The 21,448-nt window shown below is 36.0% G+C and overlaps 1 protein-coding gene across 1 annotated transcript; it reads left to right on the plus strand.

Moving 5' to 3' along the window:
• Positions 1–1,635: 1,635 nt before the first annotated feature.
• Positions 1,636–21,249, plus strand: LOC114528233 (AF4/FMR2 family member 4-like). Its single transcript, XM_028549860.1, has 26 exons — positions 1,636–2,231; positions 7,944–8,019; positions 8,314–8,349; positions 8,537–8,575; positions 8,873–9,474; positions 11,013–11,040; positions 12,076–12,120; positions 12,973–13,071; positions 13,202–13,229; positions 13,370–13,422; positions 13,551–13,576; positions 13,794–13,875; positions 14,537–15,763; positions 17,030–17,048; positions 17,331–17,433; positions 17,832–17,996; positions 18,128–18,191; positions 18,272–18,346; positions 18,501–18,562; positions 18,695–18,751; positions 18,829–18,901; positions 19,034–19,054; positions 19,167–19,213; positions 19,332–19,603; positions 19,737–19,785; positions 20,196–21,249. The coding sequence occupies exons 1-26, from the start codon at positions 2,167–2,169 to the stop codon at positions 20,266–20,268; spliced, it is 3,486 nt and encodes a 1,161-aa protein (XP_028405661.1). The 5' UTR covers positions 1,636–2,166; the 3' UTR covers positions 20,269–21,249.
• Positions 21,250–21,448: the final 199 nt, after the last annotated feature.

A 21,448-nucleotide genomic window follows, 5' to 3' on the forward strand; every position in this document is an offset into this window, starting at 1 on the left:
GTGTCGTAAATAAAACATCCCACTTGTTTGCATGCAAGCAGTTATTACAAAATAAAGGATGAATATTCAATAAACGTATATAGTTATTATAAATTATAAACTGCCCATTTATCAAAGAGATATATAAGTGATAGATCCGCAATCACAGATATACTTTCCATTCTCTACTAAAATTTCTGCACAGATTCAGTTATATCAAGTTTTTTTGGAAAACGACCGAAGGCGAAGTTATCATAAAAGCTTACTGCGTTAACGGAAATGGTCGCAAAATAGAATGACAAGGTCAAACATTTCACCCCAAGAGGATTTACAAATTACAAGGTATTGCTATAGGATTGGGTTCGTAACGTGATAAGGACGGCCAATGCATGATGACTGCCATGAGGGAACAGCGTATTAAGGTTGTTGTAACTGGGCGAAATTTTTTGCGCGATACTGTGTAAGTTTTCTTTGTCCTATCCGAATTAAACAGCCTAAATAAAGGACGACTTGGCAGAATTTTTCGGTTAATAAAGCGTATTTACGCTTAAATGCTAGAATCTACCTCGGCGAAGACTTTACGTTTCATTTAGGAAGAAAACTGATGTGAGTGGTAGGATCAAATTAGTGGGGGCGGAAATGGTTTACTTCTGCTCTGACCTTGAATGGGGAATGTAGCAAAAAGTGAGCCTATGCCTTATAGTCTTTGATTTAAATTGCGTCAAACTGAGGGGACGGAATTATGAATTTCCTCTCAAATGTACAAGAGTTCAAAACAGTTACTAGTGTGTATTGCCTGTTGTGACAAAGGATTCGTTGGCCAAATGAAAATTACTGTAGCTTTATTTATATTATTATATATCCACTTCCGCTCTGACAAGTTGCATTTGTTTCAAGCTGATTGCTGATGGATTGTCGTGAGCAGAGGCTGTTCATTATTAAACTATTGCATCCTGTTTTCACGAACTTATTAGGTGCTCAACAGAGTCTTTAGCACGTGCCTACAAAATGGGAATTAATGCCTCCAAAAAGGATTAATTGATACATTTGATTATATTCGTCCTTGATACACAAGGACAAATATAATCAAAGAATTAGAAGTACACTATTTTTAGAAAAGATATCAATAGGTCAGCAAGCGGAAGACTTATGAAATCTAACCAAAAATCAAGGGATAATTTAGCTGTGCAAAAACTAAATTATAAACATTGATGTTTAAACACGATTATCGTCTATAAAGCGGATCATTAGTAATGTGACATTACTAGTTTACTACACTATATTGACAAATTACCGAAAAATTTCTCGCGCAATTTTGGGCCGCCTATGGTGATAAAATACTATTCGACCAAGTTACTCAAAACATTTTACGTTTACCGAACATGGTAATGAAATTTGATGCTCTTCAGACTTCATCAGTCTGTCCGGTCTGTGATTCACTGAACTAATAGGGTTTTCACCTCCACATGACTGGGATTTTACCGCTACAGCCTACAGCACAGGATGGAATTCATAATGAAACGAAAGCCGTCGTAAAATTATCTTTCGATTCGTGTAAGGGAAATGCCTGTCAATAACCTATTTTAAGGCACCTGTCAGAATTTTTGTTCCGCTAAGTTAACGCTTATCGAGTTTGCGCCTATTTACATAAAACATGAGTAGGGTGAATAAGGATTTATCGCGAATTTCAAATCGGTAACGTCGCTGAAATTCTGCAAGCGAGTATCGTCTAAAATTTTTATTCGTCAGCTTGGTTAGTGTGTAAATTGCCCGGGGGATTAGCGATATTTTGACGACAATTACTGACGACAATTATTGCACCGTTTGACGCAAACGCGACAAACTATAGACGTCTTCCGAGGACGACCGAAGTTGTTACGGGAAGTAACGACTCTCGAAACAAACAGAGTTCTTGATGGGGGAGCAAGAAAGTGACTATCTAAACTATTCTAACGAGTGAAGACAAGATTTGGCCGGATTTGAATAGAAAATCCGTCGTTAGACAATAAGCGTACATTGTTACGTTTAACAGAAACTCGTGTCTAGTTTGAATGCCTGTCTTTGGTGGTTAACAGGACAGCAGAATGAGTTAATAGATAGTTGGCCAACGTTCGGCGGTGTTCTGTCGCCCGACAGTGGCTCACAGTTTTATCGATTGCCTGTGTTTCATAGCTTGGTTCGTTTGGTATGGCTCAATTGAGAAGATACCCCAATGCATTGCCTCCCTACCTAGGCAGCCATAACATGAATGGGTAAGTGGAAACTAAATAATATTCATTTAAAGTCAACCTATGCACAAGGGCTTTCATAAATATGATTTCAGTCGTCTCTCGGGTCATATAAATTGCCAATACAGAGCTTTATCGTTTCGCTTCTGAACGAGTCTGTTGTTTAAAAACAGTATTTTTTCTAAGAATAGATGTGTTTTTGTGTGTTTTTATCCTGTTGTTTATGTTCGTGAATGTGTATGTGCTGAGCCATATTTTCCCCTCCACATTGACGCCCCCGTCTTTGTTCGTATAGCGATTTTACCGTCCTTTTAATATTTACAATCAAGTGTTTTGTATAGCATTTCATTTCGTGCTTCATCGTTTATCTCTTGTATGCTTTATGATGTGCTGGAATCCTGTTTCCAAATGTGCTATTTTCAACCATATTTATACTATGGTCTTTTAGTATTAAGGAGTCAAATCAACAAGAGACAGTAGACATAGTGAACGAGTTTTTTTAAATTTTTTGTTTAAGATTCTCAATTCTCTGTAGTTTTTAATCGAAGCCTTGGAAGGCTGTGTTTGGTATTTATACAGATATGAAGTATCTTTAACAAATGTTTGCTCCTGAATCAACAAAGGCCTTTCGCTCCTCTGCCTTTCAAATAATTTCAGACGGTCGAGACCTGCCGTGACAAAATAAACACAAAAATTTGATTCGTTTTGTGTCGACTAAGAACACAAATGCACTTCGCTCTATTATGATTCGAATTGACTCTTAGAACTTCAATTATATTGTCGAACACCCTAAGAGTTTCCTCCATAATTTGGGGGTAATTTTTATTCGAAAAATTCGGTCGTTTATTTTCGGCAATGTTTTGTGGTCAGATTCGAGTTCCTTGATATAAACCCGATATTACATTACTATACCTATGTATATATGTAATAATGACAGGGTAAGATACGATAGAATATAGTATATAGAACAAAATTTAGGACTGCATTTGCATTCGGGTTAGTTGCAAAATATATTTCTAAATTGGTTAAGCTTGAGGTTGATAATGAAATATAAGACCGATATTGCATTCAATACTGTTTTTAAATCTGTTGATGTTTAGCTGTGCGAAATGTGTGTCAATGTACATCGATAATGCAATTTTTATAATTGGTTAGACTCACTGTAAAAGCGGTAAAGAAACTCGAGGACGGTTTTTACAAACGCCACAAAAGTTTACGTACATAAGAAAGATTTTACACAGTGTTTATCCATAAACGAGCGTCGCTTTGTATTCTATTCAGCCGTTGTTTTCATCAAATGATTTTCTTTGATTTCACCTAATGTAAATAAACGCGGGTAGTGTGTCACGTACAGAAACATGCAAATTGATGTGTTTATAACCGAGCTAGTTAGCCGTAATTTGGCCATATATGAAATTTTGTTAAAAAAACGAACTCTCCTTGTATGGGCTGTTGCACATTTGATCCTTATCATTGGCATATTGTAAGCACCGGTGTATAAATTGCAATACAATTTTCCACTAGCAGCTTTTAAAGTAACTACATTTTTCTCCTATGACAATATGTGTATATTTTCTAAACTGGTATGCCCCCCTTGTGTTACAATGTGTAATGAAATATCAACAAAAACAGACATAAAATATTTTGACCAAAGAATCCTTTTAATTTGAGAGGGTCTGTACATTATGCTTTAAATTACTTAATGGTATATTTTATTAGTTTGAGGGTAAAATCATGTATGTACATGCAATTTCAGTTGATTATTTAGTCCATAAGAGGCTATCAAAGAATGACTCCAGTCTGTCTTGATATCAATGTCTCAAGGCAGCTAGAGGTTATCAAAATGTTTAAATGAAACACAATTATATTATGTTTTCAATAGAAGATACTGATATTGAAGACCAAAATGATATACCAATAACAAAACCAAACTCTTTGTGTGGAAGAGATATCATTATAGAATAATTATAGGGTGATTTATGGACTCCCATATCAAGTATAAGTGTGGGTAAGCTTTTGGAGTACAGGTGTAACTCTTTTGGAATACAGGTCTATAATCTTATCAGTTTGTAAAAACATTTAATTGTGAAAACATCATGTTTTAGCCCTTCCTATTGATTTGTTAACAAACATGTTAGCAATTGTTTTTACCCTATCAAGATGCTTCTAAGTTCATTTCGATGCAATTGCTCATATTAGACTTAAGAATATGTTTTTGCAAAGAAAGAAAAAGGGCCTTTACAATGTAAAGAATTAGCCTGGTCAGGGTCTTTACTGGAAATAATCAACCTACTATTAAAACATGTTTATAGCACCTGTAAAAATAATAGGTTATTAGCATCATACTGTTTTCAACTCTTGAAAGAAATAAGTAACCATTACATTATTTAAAATGTAATTTCCAAACTTCTTTCAAGTTGTTGTAGTTCGAACAGGCCATCAATTTTTCACCAAAATATAGTCAAAGCTTTATCAATTGTGCTTACATTTAACACTCCATTATCAATGTCCAACATCCAAGGAACAGATTACTTAGTTAATCAAAGATATTTTGTTCACTGTGTAAAATTGAAATTATTCGAATTAATTCCCATATAGAATGTCTTGTATATAAATACCTAATTATGATAGTAGTACAAATAAATGCTACAATGTTGCTGTTTAACATGGGTATAATATTGTAGAACATTTGTTTCTAAATTCTAAATTTATAGCACTTGTTTTATATTCCAGAATTTGTATGAGGTTTTAAATCAAATTACTATATGTATTATGTAGCGCTTTCCATCTAAATCTTTTGTAATCTTAAGTCTTTCTTATCATATTCCTTTTCCTTCATCCACAATTTGTTTATTTTTTTGGTCAGACCATTTACATCCTGCAGTGCGTTTGACTGGATAAACCATCTTTAAAAAATTTTGTATAATCATTTGAAACTGTCTATATCCAGTTTTTCTATGGTTTAAAGATAGACCTTTTGAGAATAGACAATAGAACCCTGTATTATACCTTTTTTGAATCACTTTGTGGTTAACCCCAGGGTTTAGTTGGGAGAAGATGTTCTGCATCTCAAAACACAAGCTAAAACACAATCATTAAAATGTACAGTGTTTACAAATTATTCAACAGAACAGCGCTATTTATGCTTTCTGAATGTTACAAGGTGATATGAATTATAGTCATTCAGCAAAATAGTTGACACGAACATGATATAAGATTGGTGAACATTGCAGACTGTATTTTGCAGCCATATTTGTTTTGCAGACAACTTAACAGCAGCACTGCATATAGGGAAAATATTGTCCATTATCATCATTTATCATCATATTTTCATCATCTTGCAGGGGGTGCAAAGGTGACATGCATGAATGATACCTATCACAGCATAAGAAGTATCACCTACCTATGCATGTTGCCAGTGAATTTCCGAAATTTATTTATTGTTGAGGAGTGAGGAAATACCGACTGAGAAACACTTCTCTCACTTAATTAATGAGGATTGAATATTTGCCTATAATTGCTCTTATATAGCGATACGAATGAATAATGAGAAAACGTCGGTTTTTAAGTCCAGTTTCAGTCGTCAAACTTTTTATACTGTGTGATCATTTGCATTCGATTCGGCACATGAGAAGTTCGACGTTTGAAAACGGGCGAAATTGCGACATACACATTACACAGTGAAGGCCTTTAGTCTTATGGGGAACATGTTTAATTTATAAAAATCTTTCTGGTAATTTGACATCAATCATCTATCATTATGAATGGTAAAGCATGTGTTAGTGTGATGGTGAAGGGGTTTTTAATAGCATTAAGTTGTTATTCATCCCCTACTGGAATGTTGAAGTAATCCTTACTTACTTTGAAATATCATTTTCTTGTAATTTGACATCAATCATCCATCAATGTTGAAAAAATGTGTTGATACGGTGCTGAATGGGGTTTTAGAAGTATTTAGTTGTTACTTATCCCCGAATGGAATGTTACGATTGCGCGATAAATCAAACTGTGAAAACATTTTTTTTCCGATCATCTCCTGTGTTCAGTCACGATCGTCATTCAGTCTGCTGGTCAACAACGTAGTTGAAAGAGTATGAGCGAAGTGATAAAATATAGTTATCGTGTTTGCCATTTCAAATGATAGGACGGTAAAATTGTACATTTTTGGACCAAATCTGGGGCCGATTGTTGAAGAGGCGTGGTTATAGCTTAACCCTGGGTTAATGAAATTGAATTTTCCAACAGATTATTAAGTTGAATGGGTTACTGTTCAAGACTCAAGTTGAGGTTTTGTGTAGTCGAGTAATAATCTTTATTCATGAAATGCCAATACAGGTGCATAAAAAATCAGGCTCAAACGCATCGTTATTTTAATCACCACAAGACACAAGTTAATATATAGCCTGGCTGATTTTATTGATTTAATTCGTCGTACGATACTGTAGCTCTGGGATATGTTGTCCTTACTTAATGGAGAAGAAAATTATTTTATTGGCAGACAAAACATTTCAAAGTACCGTAGACTGTATACCGTCAATACACTTTTACATTATACATGCATGGTAATTCATATGCATCATCACAGGCTGTTTATCATACAATAGGAACGTTAGAATATTTTAAGTATATAATATAAGGAATATATAGCGCAGACCCACATACAGCAAGCATACCGCGCTGATTTTAATGACTCACCATGGTAATGGCGGACAGGCCTGTTGAACGTGTTTATCGTCCAGAAAGGTAGATAAAAGTCATGCACTGACTGGCCAGAATAATATAGCGGACAATAGATGCGTAATACGATATGCGTGGGGACACAAACTTAAGAGGTTCCGACTTAAGTGGCCTTAGTGTATATTCCTTATACTCTGACACCATGCAGAAATGAACAGACAAGAACCAGCGGGTTAATTTAACGCCAGAGCTTGCAGTACTCGGGCTTTGCACCAACGAAACCATGATGTAGAAGGATGGGGACGTAGCGGACTAACTGACCTGGGGGGGGTGTCATCCACGTTTTGCCGACGAATACGTAGCACTTGAAGCGCATCCAAAGAAAGCATGCAGCCATTTGATCAGTTTTGGTAGAATACATGTATAGAATCTGTTTATGACTTTAAAGGCGATTTAGCTATCAAAAGACGAGTTTATCGACGATTTTTTGCCATTACCGACTAACTTCGCGTTAGTAACCGTCCACCTTGTCAAAACTGGGGGTGAGCACCCCACACGCTCCACCCCCCACGCCCCTGTGTAGACGTTGAGTGTAAGGTAAAGCCTGGTTCTCATTTATCCCCCACAGTCGACGATGTATTGTTGGTTACCGGTGGCCAAAATAACAAAGCACTTTATTCATAAGTGATCACCGACAGCCATCGGCATCGCCGAGTGTTGATGACCCATGACAACCAGGCTTGAGGAACGCAGCCGTGTCCTAGGAAACGCAATTTCGATGTAACGCCTTCGAGCTTCACAAAGTCTGATTGTTTAGCCTTAAATAATCGTCAGTGAATTGCCTTTGGTACCGAGAGCTGCAAAGCAGTCTTCTTGTAATAATTGATTCAAAATGATCATTTTATTTTCCTTTTTAGCAAACGTGTAATTGTATGTAATTATATAGGTATAACAACCTGACGGGAATATAAAGATAGGGTAAAAACCCCTCACTAACTAAACGTTTAGCGGAATTGCATTTGTTCACTACCATGTTGGTTATTATCTCCAATTGTTTAGGAATTCTGAGCGTGTAGAGCAGCGAGAGAAGGCAAAAATAGCTCGGGTGCAGCCGTCTGATATTGAAATGAATAAGGTCTGTATCTATTCATAGTCAGACGACATTTATTTATAGTTCTATTTATTGAAACAGCTGAGCTCGAGAATTTGGTCGTTTTGATATTATCAGTGAAATCATCCAGGGAGATCTAAATAAGTTTCATGCAATATTTATTTGCATTATTGCTACGAAAACTAATCACACGGCTCTTGCATTCACCTACGTCGAGAACTACGGGTGGTTGATGCGTAAGATATGCATCAAAATTCAACATATATATTGGCAAAATAAACGCACGAGTGTATGGTTAATTTTTAATTCTCATTTTAGAAACCAGCGGGTCCATTGTTTCCACCTCCAAGAAAAGTAAGATTTAATTATCAATTCCTTCCCAGCTTGTCGTCATCAGATACTGCATGTATACTAGAACTTATCAGATATTTTTTTTGAATCTTGCTCGGCCGGTAGCAGCAATCGAAATCGACTAAATTATATTTTACACCTACTTTTTACCTGTGATTAACGCCTGTGAATAATTCTTCTTATCCCGTAGGTCAATGATTCAAGTGATGAAATCACAAAAACCATCAAGGTTTGTGTTCTTATTGTTATCTAAACTAATCATCTTTTGCTTTAGTACTGATCTTTTCTCCGGAGATGCTTTATATGGGGGTATTTAATTTCTAAATTGCGCATGTCGATTTTATAACGGCATGCAGCTAGGGTATATACTTTCTTTGTGTGAAGAATGTGATAAAATTACTCGTGTATCAGTTTTAGCACCTAATAATTGCTAAATATTTGTTTATACGATTTCAACGGATCGAATATGTAGACATGCAAAGAATGTTCATAATTTGTAAACGAATACTTCCTGTTTTATTTTCAGAAATCACTTGGTGATTTTGAGAATTTTGTAAAGATTATGAACCAAGAGGTTAGTCGAGAGAAAGCGCCTGGTCAAACATGTATTGGTGTCATGCCTGTACCAGCAACGCCTACAGAAAACAAGACCTTTGCGTTAACAAACAGTAAGACAAAACCGACCAAGGACAAGCCTACAAGTTCCACTCAAGAAAAGTCTAAAGGAAATACTGGGATAGAAAAGTTGGAGCAAAAACCGTTAAAGTTAAAGTCAGATCAAAAACACAAGTCAAGTTTAGATGCCTCCAGGCATAAGGCGTTGAAACTGGGGGAAAAGTTGAACGACAAGAAGGACAATAAGGATTGTAACGTCCTGAATAAGATCAGTATAGAAAAATACAAAAGTAATCAAGCATCTGTTGCTGATAAATCAAATACTTTGTCTGTAAATAAACAGAAATTAGACACGTCTGCAAACGATAAAAATGAAGAAGTGAATAGCGATATTGAAAGGGTTGAAAGGAAGGAAGAGCAAATGGAAATCTCTCAACAAGGACCAGCGAAGAAGTTGGAAAAATCGACAGCGGTTCAAAAAACGAAGCCAACACCGTTGCAGTTGCCTACCCGGTGAGTAAGTTATATCTAGCAATTAATGTGCCTTACCTAATTTGGTAGTACTTAGTATCCTCCGTGGGAGTAAGGCTGACCATCCTTTTTATAGAAGAAGTGATTTTTAACTTGGTGCATGTGCGAACGTGTTAATTATAACTTGGTTGTGCAAATTTAGGTCAGAATGCATGCGCTAAAGTGGGATAAACCTGGGGGAACGTTCATCTGATCATAAACAGGCAACTCGCTGCTTTGAGATTTGAATTTCGATACCAATTATTGTAATCTTTTTATTGAAATTTTTGGTATTTTGCTTGTTTGCACGCCTATAGGTGATTAAGAATATACAATATTTAAATATCTGTGGGAAATATAACAAACTGTTTAACGGGCGTAATTCTTTGTTTGGTCAATTCAAAGGACGGCTTGTTTTATTAGATATTGTTCTCCTAATCAACTGAGTGCATGTTGCACGTATCTAGAAAAATAGGCTCCGTAGCTAACAAAGAGACTTTTAATTAGCAAAAATATATATTACGTTTATATATATACTTCACTTGACGAGCTGCTCGCCCAGGATATTACCACACAATCGAACTCAGGATATCTTTATTTTCGCATAATCATTATGATTCGCACAATCATTAAAATTGCTTTTCATACATCAAGTGAATATAGTCGTGTTGTTGTTGTTCATTCATGGGGTATATAACCAGTCAATTCATTATCAATATAGATATTTTGTTGTGAATTACAAAGTAATGTGTACGGAATTATAACCACCGTTATTAACATTTGGACGCTCTTCAAAAATATTGAGATAGGCCCTAGTGACAGTTCAAAGACATATACAAAGGTGTTAGGAAAAAAATTACGATGGCAACAAATTTATTGTACTGTACTTTTGACTGGATATATTCTTTACAGAAAAGTCTGATTGTAGTGTTACGACTGTAATGTTATGTATTTTCAAATGGGAAGCAGTCAGGGAATTTCAGGGTACTTTGAAGTCATCCCTTTATTTAAGAATACCCAAAAGATCTCACCGCGATTAAATCTAAATCATCGCTTTGATTGCTATCTCTAAGAAGGAATAATTCCGCAATGAAATGCTAAAACTCGTGCAGAATGTTTGGAATTTATTATTATTAGGATGAATAGTCATAAACAGGTCGTATATGCATTGGGCTAAAATATACAGGTGCCGATGTGGAATGATGATTATCGTGTATATCCATGCGTCAAGTATTGGCTTAGCCTCAGATATGGGTGGTCTGTAGAGAGGATGCACTTCAGACAAACAGAAGCTACTTTGCTTTTGACATAAAAATCCTCGATCCCATTGGGATTCCATAAGTTATATGTTTTGATCTGATTTTTGATTATCAAAGTATTAAACTCTAAACCCGTTGTTTTGTCACCGCTGAAGTTAAGAGAGTAATTCCTTTATCTCCTGGTCGACGAAATGACTCAAAATCAAAAGAATCAAAATAGTTTAGAATATAGAAATTTATGGGAAGCACGTGTCTTTAAACTCTGCCTTTTTCTTTGTTTAGGACTGTGGTTTCATCCTCTCTTCCACAGGTAAATCTATACCTATAATTACATAATCATTTATGATATTGTTACTACAGTAGCAGCGTTATCTATATTCACTGATAAGAACAATGCTCGTTTTTTCCACGTAAATGTCTCTAGTCCATTTTCCTGTAAGACAATAGAATTTTTTTTGCCATAAAAGGAAAATGATCTATGTGCTAGGTGGTGAGGTCGTAGGTTATATTGTGCAACATATATGTGCAGTTATTGTAGGTCATGATATGCTGTGATATGGTATGCGGGTATAGTAAGGATAGTGTACCGACTACTGTGGATCGGTCTGAATCATAGTATGATCCCCTTAGTATAGGTTTTCATTGTGTTGCTGTATCCTGTTCTGTATCGTTGTATTTCTATACATAATACAGAATTTTATATTTTAGTTGTTTAACTTTTTTTTTATTAATCAGTCAGTAGTAATCTGACTTAAACGAATCTTTTTATGTAATCAAACCCCATCCTTTCTTGGAAAATGATGTAGAGAACAAAAAATTTTAAGTGCTGATCCTATCTAGCACGGTTTGACATATAAAGCGGGGGCCTGCTTCCTACACACGTAGCTATTTATGCTTCGATTTGATGCGCAATCCTGAAATAGTACGTTTGTCTACTGCATGGTCATTCATTTGTCAGCTCATCATTTCTATGGCTTTGACAGTTGTCGGCAAGTTGTTTATTACGTCGGCCAATCACGTCGTCCTTGATTTATTGACGTCATATTTTACCGTATAATAAACGTTAAAACGTAGTACTTATAATTTAATTAATTTAATCCCCCCGCCATTTCAATATTTACAGTAAATTTCTTTCCAATCCCAATATTGTTAAATATGTTTTGGGCTACAGACCATCTAGTAACCCTTGGCTTTGCATGATATGTGTTTGTTCGGAAGTAATGGTTGTCGGCAATTCGTTTGTACTAACTGACGTTGTCGTTGATTGATTGACGTCAAACTTCTCAGTGTTGTTGAATATGCTATGTGTACTTGTACTCATATCATGATTTGCATTGTCTTGCAGGAGAGTCCACAACATCGCGACATGCAGCTCCAGGATATTTTAAAGGTAAGAATTCTCAGAACATTCCTTTTTGCAATGTAGCTATATACTGTGTTTTTGTCTGACGAACTATACTCTGTGCGTATGAAAAGTGAAAATATATCGTTACCGTATGCACTAGCTAGTAGCTATTGTGTTCTATGTGATATATGATAACTCGCGACAAGGTTATCAGGTCGAAACTCGAACTCGATTCAAAGCCGGCGATAATACGAAATTGCAACCCAATTTCATTCACACACGATGCTATGCAAGAAATTGTGCTCGGAATTGTAAACATAAATCTCGTTTCGCTGATATTTTCCTTTCTGGACATGCCCGGGAGGCAAGACAGGAAATGTATGAGAGTGATAATATCCAGTTTTTAGACCACAACCATTCCGTCTGTTTACTTAATCATGACTAATTATGACTAATTAGCTTACTGATTTCTATATAATATGATTATAATAAACACGATTCTGATTTTTTAATCGACAATAATAATAACAATGACACTAACTAAATTATATACCCCAGTTTCTAAACTATTTTGCGATACTGTATATCTACTTGACCAAATATTATTGACATTTTCGATGTCATGGGTAGTCTTGCGTGCAACGGTAAGGACCAAACGTCTTTGTAGTCGTATCTTTATCCTTTGATATGGGAGGACCATACTTGATGTTCTCGAAGTCCTTCAAAAGCAAGAAAAATCATGCCATTTGTTTAAGTGAAATGCAGGTCCATACATGTTATGAAATCCAAGAATTTTTGTATTCGGATTACGACAATAATAAGACTGTGCATGTGCGCGATCATATATGCATACTTCTTACTTGGCCTAATTATGTAAACTCGTAATGCGATTTACAGGAAATGACGGAGTCCGTCCACATGCCGTTGACAGGAATCTGTACGCCATTGCCTAAACATGACTCGCGTTTTCCATTCCCCAGCAGCGTAAACGAAAAGGTTAGTAGCTATATCGTTGCATGCACATGCCCCTTTCATTACATCTTGTGTATATGAGTCCGATTTAGCCACTCTGGATATCGTCATGTGGTTCTACCAATGTCATAACTATAAGTACTTTTTTTTCCAGGAAAACTCGCAAACGTTGGCTCCTTCTAGTAAGTCTTGTATGTTATAAATGACAACAAACACAAATACTGCTAATTACTCTATTAATCGTACATACAATTGTTTGTTAATTAACAGTGATCTACCATTAATGATTATTGAAGAGTTAATATTCAATTGCCATTCGTAGGTTCGTTTATAGAAGATTTACATATTTCGGACGAAGACAGTGACGATGAGCGGGTAAGGATGGTCATTACGATCGAAAAAAACACCATTAAAATTAAGATGAAAGGCTTAGCTTGGTCTACATATAGTACATCATCATCATTAGTGACTTATAGGTCTTATTTAAATCATTTTTTTTCTAGGAAAACAACGATGAACAATATCAAAGGTTTGTTCACATCTCACACTCTACATTTGTCGTTTCCCAAATTCCTTGGTCTAGTATAACCCAAATTCATAGAGTTGCAAAAGAATGTAAAACACTTTTAAATTAAGAAAATGCATATCGAATTTTTATGTCGTCTACAGAGTCCGCTCTGTAGACGACATAGCTACCGCTCTTTTCTGATAAAATTTAAGTTTAATTTGACCATCTTTTATCTCAGGCCTGCTAATCAGACTAGATCGCGGTCATCGTCGTCATCAAGTAGCAGTAGTAGCGGCGAATCCAGCGACTCGGAATGCGAGGTAAACATCACAATGTGGTCGAAAGATGAAGCGTAAAACCATTGAGGTCCAGGATCTCAGGCAACCTCGTGCACAGGTTTTTTCCTTGGGTTGGGGACGTATAAAAGGGTCCATTAAACCTGCTTACACAATTTAGAATGTCGTCCATGCACTTAAAAATGTTTTAATAAGGAATTTATTACGTTTACGTTTGCATGCATGGCGAACAACCACAATACATTTAAAAAAAGGTAAAACAGGTAAAAAATCTTTTAGTTTCGGTTGTCTATCACAATAATCGAATGTACAATGTTATAACTGGAAGAACGATGGAAGTGTGCGTGTAACTAGTTTAGTTACACATCTCCGCACGTAATACAAAAGTATATAAAATTTGCCAACTTCGCATGGCTATATTTTCTGTATTTTACAAAATTTCGCTGCCATACTTTGCATTTGCACTAATTTAAGTAAGATCTTTCTAGTTGTGACGATTTATTTTCTTCTATCTTGTTACTTCGATCAAAAATTAGTCTAAAGCGCAAGTTGTCCATTAAACTATGATTACTTTGTCATTTTTCCACACAACCATTCGATTGTATAGGTAATGATTATATGTTTTGTTTTGGGAGACCTATTTTTAGGGCAGTTATTTATTTGTTTTATTTTATTCTTCATAAAGGATGTGGATGATGATAAAACGAATACAACCGTTTTCCCTAAAACGAGTATGCTTAATTCACCACCGGTTGTTGCTAAGATTCCATCTCCTCCAGTACAACAGGTGCCAACGCAGCCAAAAAAGGATGGCAATGACAATATGGGCAAATCTGCAAACGAAACTTCACATACGCAAACGCATTCCAAATTAAACTCAGGGGAATTCGTAGATGGTAAGTCACGGACTTCGAGTACATCGGATGACTCAGTTTTTCATACAAAAATTGAGGAAAAGCTTCAAAGCAAAGAACTCAAAGATAGTTCAAATAACGTAGAAGAAGTACCAGTAAATGAGTTAAAAACTGTGGATGAAGAGAAACCTATTCCAACTTCTAAACATACAACGTTATTGAATAAGGTTAAGACAGAAAGTAGCGAAGTTTTACCTGATACAAAAATTAAGATTAAGGTAGAAAAGGGAAGCAGCGATTCCTTTAAAGTGAAAACTGACACCAAGGTAAAAAATGAAACGAAAAGGAGATCTGAATCTGAGAGTAAACAAGTTGGGGAAATGAAAAACAATGCTGAGAAAGGCAAAACTGCTGGAAAAGGCAGTGAGTCAGGCTCAAAAACTTCATCGAAATTAGGTGTAAAACTAAAGAAAACTGCGAATGGTGTTGTCAAAATTAAAAAATCAGGTGAGTCAAAAGAGGAGAAGATCGAAGTCAAAAAGAAAGGCAAAAATTTGGATGAATCAACTGCGGAGAAAAAGACGAAACGCAAGCATAAAGATAGTACTGGGGATACTGGGAAAAAAGAAAAACTAGATTCAAATACGTTAAAAGAAAAGTCAGATGTTATTATGTCAAAGGATAAAACTGAACACCATTCTGTAAAGGAAAAGAAAGATGAAGTTTTTACCAAGGATACAAATAGGACTAAATCTGGCAACAAAGAGAAAAAGAAGTCAGCTCGTATAGGCAGTTTCGGATTTGATAGTTCTGAGGTTGGTGAGGAAGATCATGTTATTGATGTCGTTGGAGATAATAGTCCGGTTGTAAAGAAGACAAAAACAGAACAATTGGAGAAAAAGAATGGAGTAAATGGTTTTCATAAAAACGGACATGATGATATGCCGTTGGGAATCCAATTGGTTCAGGATGGTGACAAAGTCCCGACTTCATTAATAGTTAAGATTCCGTTGTCGTTTTTGAAGAGAATACCAAGCAGATTTGCTCAGGAACTATCGGTATGTTTCGAATTTATGTGCATTTATAGGCGAGCGATTCTCCTTTGTGTCCCTCTTTTACTACTTTAATTACCTTCGGAAATTTGTTTTGCAAATTTGCAAATTTTATTTGTTTACTCGCCGTTTAAAGTCTGCATGCCATTTTACTGAGTTAGCGTGAAAAAGATCAAATTGGGTTGTTTTTGTGAAATACGAATCTGCATGCAAGTTATTTAATCATGCCAATATTTTGCTTACACACGATTAGACTTAAAAACAGCTGTTTAACTTGAAGCAGAAAATTGGGACTTGGATCAGCCAATAAGAAATTCGTATATAGAATAAAAAAATTGAAAACTTTCAATGGACTCTTAAATTTGCGAAGGCAATTAGGAATATTTCAAATAAGTAAGGAACTCAAAATAGCTGCATGGACGTCATTTGTCTGCCCTTTTTAAAGTTATGTTTACACCGTCGAGCCAATTCTCTGCATGCATGGTTTTGGTGAATGTTTCTGATAAGAATAATTTGTAGTTCGTACGAAGGTCACGTTGTATCAACGTACTTTAAATTTTCATTCCTGCTATGTCATTATGTACCATCATGCATATTATGCGGCTATCAACGTTTAGCTATATAGAGAACTTACAGACTACACTGACGTTTGAAGACTGTTCATCTCATTATCCTTTATATGGACCTAAATCTGTCATCTCAACATCATAACCGATATAGCCATACTTTTTCTGAGCAGCTCCTAGGTTAATTGACAAAAAATTAGTTTTTCAAATACGTTCTGCATTACAGACTGTGTAGGACTGACCACAACAAAAACAACGATCTCGACATCTTGATATTACCTTACAGCATATGTGCATTAAAGTTATAAATCATAAGTTTGTAAGGCACGTGCTTATCTGATTCAACCTATTTTCTGCCCGTTTTAGAACGTTTTCTAAAAATAAGATGCTAAAATGAGTGCCGGGCGATCTTATCGATGTTTTCACATGCAAATGAGATAATCCTATCAAAATTGCGATTATTCCGGGAGGCAAAGTTGCAGTTTGTGGTTGTAAAAATAGGGCCAGGTTGCACATGTGTTTATTATAACTTTATGTATATAAATATTTCATTTTAATTCCCCACGAACTCTCATTTTCCATTGCTTAATTCAACTAGTCCCCAACGTGCATGTTCGTGGGTTTGTTTATCAGTAATCACATGGTTCGCTGTGTGTATACAATCCAAAATTCAGAAGGTTTCAGCTATTCTATTGTTGCATTTCAGGTTGAAAGTTCACATGCAGGTTTGTTTATGAAATTTTTGTTTCAGTAGAATCTACAATTTCGGATCTTATTTCCGAAATGCTTTGCCCCCCCCTCTGCAGTTAGGCTTATTTATAAATCATTGCATGTACAGTGGCTGTGCGCCTTTGGGAAATCACGCCAATAATAATAACCATCTTTTGAGGGGAGGGGAGGGGGGAGAGTTGCCACATTGAGGTTCGCAACTGCGTAAAATTGTGCTAGCGTGGGGGTTTTTGTTTCCTGCATTAGTTTTTAACACCAACAATATTGTGTTGTTGCAGATGTTGAATTGGGTTCCCTTGAGAACGAGGGGAAAAAGCAAAAAGAACGGTTATGGAAAGAGCATGAAGAAAATGATATGGAAGTCGAACATACCGACGAAACGTACGTATCGTCCACTGTCATCCATTTTGGGCCAGCGGTCAAGTATTTATGTTGATTCCACGCTGTAGAATGTTGCAGAGATATTGATGTTTTCTTAATTATAGTTATTACGAATTAGTTATGTATATCTGTGTACCTCTACTGGAACATCCACAACGTTTTCACATCCTTCGTAAAGAGAAAAACGCTAAAAAATTGCCTTGTAGTCTGATGTAACCTGAAAAAGTTTAATTGCATCATGTTTCTCCAGAAGAATGATCATATTGGAAATCGTGGAGGTTATAAGTCGGATGGCTAACATCCGCCATGCAACGAGCATATAGTCGAAACAATTCTCTTTCGAATCCAGGCAAGACGACGATTTTCTGATGCTGATGTACCGTTCTTTCCTGATCTAGGGAAAAGATACGGCCTGTAAACAATCACAGGAAGAGAAGTCCAAGTTCAGAGGTGGATCCTCATCCCAAGAAAAGAATGCGTCGAGATAGTCACCGTGATAAGTCAGACCAAAAGAAATGTAAAACTGCAGAAGAAATGAATGCTGAATGCGTGGCTGATATAAGGTTAAACACAATTGGGTTGTAGCATCACCAAAAAACTAGTTTAACCGTCGCATGGACAAAAAACAATGGTGAAAAGCCCTTAGGTAAAAGCTTCACGGCTATATTAACTCTTTGTTTATGCCGTTGTACAGGAAAGTTGAACCAGATGCACATCTTCTGCGGGCAAAAACTTTGAAACGAGAAGCAGATAAATTGGTATGTTTATTAAGTATACTCGTTGAAGTAACATCAACGTCACATCGAGTTTTAAATCGTTGTTAAATTGTTATATCCAGACGGACAAAGAAGCCAAAAGTCGAACTTATGTCGAAGCCATTATTCGTTTCATCTGTTGTGGAAAGGCCCTTGAGGTAAGATGATATGACGACAGTGCACGCGTGGATATATGCATACATGGATACATGGGTACAATGTATCCATGGCCGTAAATTGTACAGGATAACAACAAATTCGAAAAATTTGATATGGCCTTCCTTTGAAAACGTTTTGCTTGCTTATTTCTAGGATAAAGAAGATGGCGAAATCCGTGCTGGTCAAATGTATTCTGAGACAACGGAATTACTGAGGTTGGTCGTGCATCTCTACTTTGTTAGTTATGTTATTTAAGTCCCTCGATGATATTTCTCGATTCACTTACATTTGATACCAATGTATATAGTTTTTCACACGTTTTGCTAATTTTCTATACTAACTTTAAGATTTATCCTAAAACACGTCTTGGGAAAGACGGAGGACAAACGGCTTTTGATTTTATGGTGAGTTCTCAATTTTAACTTGGAATATTAAATTTGTTCTTTTCTTCACTGCGCCTATACAATATTTCTCGTCACAGCCTTCGAGTTCAATCCTTGCTTCTGCACAAATTGTATCGGATGAAGGGAAAACAGGCTCTTCGGAATACACAGGTACTTGTTTTTATGAGTTATATTTTTTCCTTTATTATCCTCAATGTACTGTATTTTGTGTAACTGTGCTGAACTTGATCTTATGTTAATTAATGTATTACCAAGTCTTAACCTCGCTTGTTCATTTTTTAGATTTTAGCTGAACATTTTAAGGTAACAAATGTTTTAAGTCTTCCGACGATTTCTCGTTTGCCTCTTTTTATACTGCATGTTCTGATTGGTTTTCAATACGACGATTTCTAAGAATTTTCGACACTCTTTGTAGGCATCACACAAGAACAACATCACTTCTCCATACACCACAAGTAACAAGTATGTAGTTGATTATCTTTCCTTTTCCTCATCGTTAAAGTAACGCTCCAAAATGAAAAGCATTTCGTCGGATATATAGTGAAATACGTAATAATAATATTGTGGGTCTAATTTCTAGACACGGCAGCACTCCATCACCCTTATCTCCCACCCCGTCACCAGCTGGAAGTGTCGGTAGTATAGGAAGCAATGGTAGCAATAGTAGCGGTGAGGGAAATCACAGTCAGAATGGACGTCATGCATCTACAGCAGCAGTGACGTCGCCAATGTCGGTCTCAATCCCCCAGCAGATACACAGTGTGATGGCACAACACGTGTCCAATACCAGTAAACTGGTGAACAGTATCGACATGTGGGATAAGGCGGATAGTTTAACGTCTGGTTATCGAGGTATATGACTATATTTATAAAAGATTTAGCAAAAATTTTAATATACAATTAGCCGTATAAAATATATGAATATTTGCAATAGTTTTCTGTGTAATACTTTTAAATGTGTTCTAATGGTATTTTTTGTTATTAGAATTTTTTATCACAGTGGACTCCATTTGTGGACCCTTAACGTTTCACAGGTGAGATGATTTCGTGATTGTTTCATTGGGTGATTCCAGCAAACTTCATAGCCATCGAGGCAAAAACAACAAAAACACAACACCTAGCAAAGGAGCAACTTAGAATGAATCAACATTTGCATTACATTTGCATTACATTTGCATATTTTGCCTTAAAAATGATATTCACCCCGTGATAGTTTGATGATTATGATATGTTCGTAATACTAATATTCACAGAATTTGCAGGGGCCAACTGTATGTGTCTAAACCTTACAGTTTTACTCAGCTCAACTCACTGTTATTGCTTTAGCTAGATTTAGTCAATAGCTGCAATCATCCCCATTACGGTTACTGATTTACACAACTTTCGATAATCTCCCCACTAGGGCCATTAATAATACTTCTAACATGATATGTTTTTATTGCAGTTCAATTCCACACATTGTAAATTATGTAAAGAACAGTTTATCCTATTTACACGAACATGGTAAAGGAACGTAATTATAAATATTCCACCTTCGCTTGAACGTATTCTACAACAGGTGAAGACCAGTATAATATAAGAATGACAGAAAGTTATAATAATTATAGACTATATTATAAGCAGTAGTGCTTCAAAATTATTGCTGGAAATTTTGCCCTTTGTAAGGGTTGCTTGCTATAGCGCGAATGTAGCTCTATCTGGCTTGACAACCGATACCCGCAAAATTATTACAGTTGTCGAAAACAGCGGTAATAATTTATAGGGAATATTTTATTAACCCCCCCCCCCCTCATTTTTAGGACAAAGTATATAGAACTAACTTGCTCTATATTGCTCTAAATAATATGTAGTCTCCTGCACGTAACTACGTTGGGGCTTTCATGTGGTAGAGCATAGAGGGTTGGCAAAATTGCCAGGGGTTGTATTATTGTCAAATGTTTAAGGTTTGTAAGGTTCTGTCGAAAAGTTACAAAATAATGGTATAATAAAATGTTCGCTCATATGGCAAATAAGTATTTCTACTCATGCATGGTTGGCGAGATCAGTCAATTTAGAATTGGAGAGTGTGAAAAGTTTCACGTTCATGTAAATTTTCAACCCACTATTCTCTAATAAATGTGGGCCCCCTTAGCGAGCCTTAAGTTTTTGTACGAAATAACAAGGCTCGCCAAGTAGGCATGCGCAGGAGACTACCCATTGCATAAATGAAAACAAATTTCACTTTATACGGCTTATTACGACAAAATTACGGCTTATTGCCGAAAAACATGCATCGCAATTATTGCAACTGTGGCCTTTCGTGGGTTTCTCTTTTGTAATGGCGGGAATGAAACTTAGTTGGGAAGATGGTAGCAAAAAGAGAAACCTGCAAAGGTGCTATGAACCTTGAACCAGTTGTAAAGGACAATTGATGTTTATAAATAAAATATTAGAAATACCAAAATTCTTCCAGTGAACCATGATAAAATTTATTTTATTAACCACGAGTGGACTAAAACAAGATGTTTGGATTCTTTATCGATAGTGATTATAGAAATAGGGCTGTAATAGCAAGTTGTAATGGAGATAATATTTTGTAGATATTTGGGTATTTTCGTAATGTACGAGTTGTATATGGGTTACAAGGTTGTGCGTGGTATTAAGATGTGCGTGTAACAATTATCAGTTAAGAATATATGTATATAATATATGCATGCG

Source organism: Dendronephthya gigantea, unplaced genomic scaffold (genome assembly GCF_004324835.1).
Source record: "Dendronephthya gigantea isolate DGI-Jeju-01 unplaced genomic scaffold, DenGig_1.0 000001F, whole genome shotgun sequence".
Taxonomy (NCBI): domain Eukaryota; kingdom Metazoa; phylum Cnidaria; class Anthozoa; order Malacalcyonacea; family Nephtheidae; genus Dendronephthya; species Dendronephthya gigantea.

Bases quoted from the DNA above. Each gene is read 5' to 3' on its own strand.
- LOC114528233 (XM_028549860.1), top strand. From the start codon at position 2,167: ATGGCTCAATTGAGAAGATACCCCAATGCATTGCCTCCCTACCTAGGC. The intron at 18,347-18,500 runs GTAAGATGATAT...GCTTATTTCTAG, and splicing joins GTTGTGGAAAGGCCCTTGAG to GATAAAGAAGATGGCGAAAT. The intron at 19,786-20,195 runs GTGAGATGATTT...TTTTTATTGCAG, and splicing joins GGACCCTTAACGTTTCACAG to TTCAATTCCACACATTGTAA.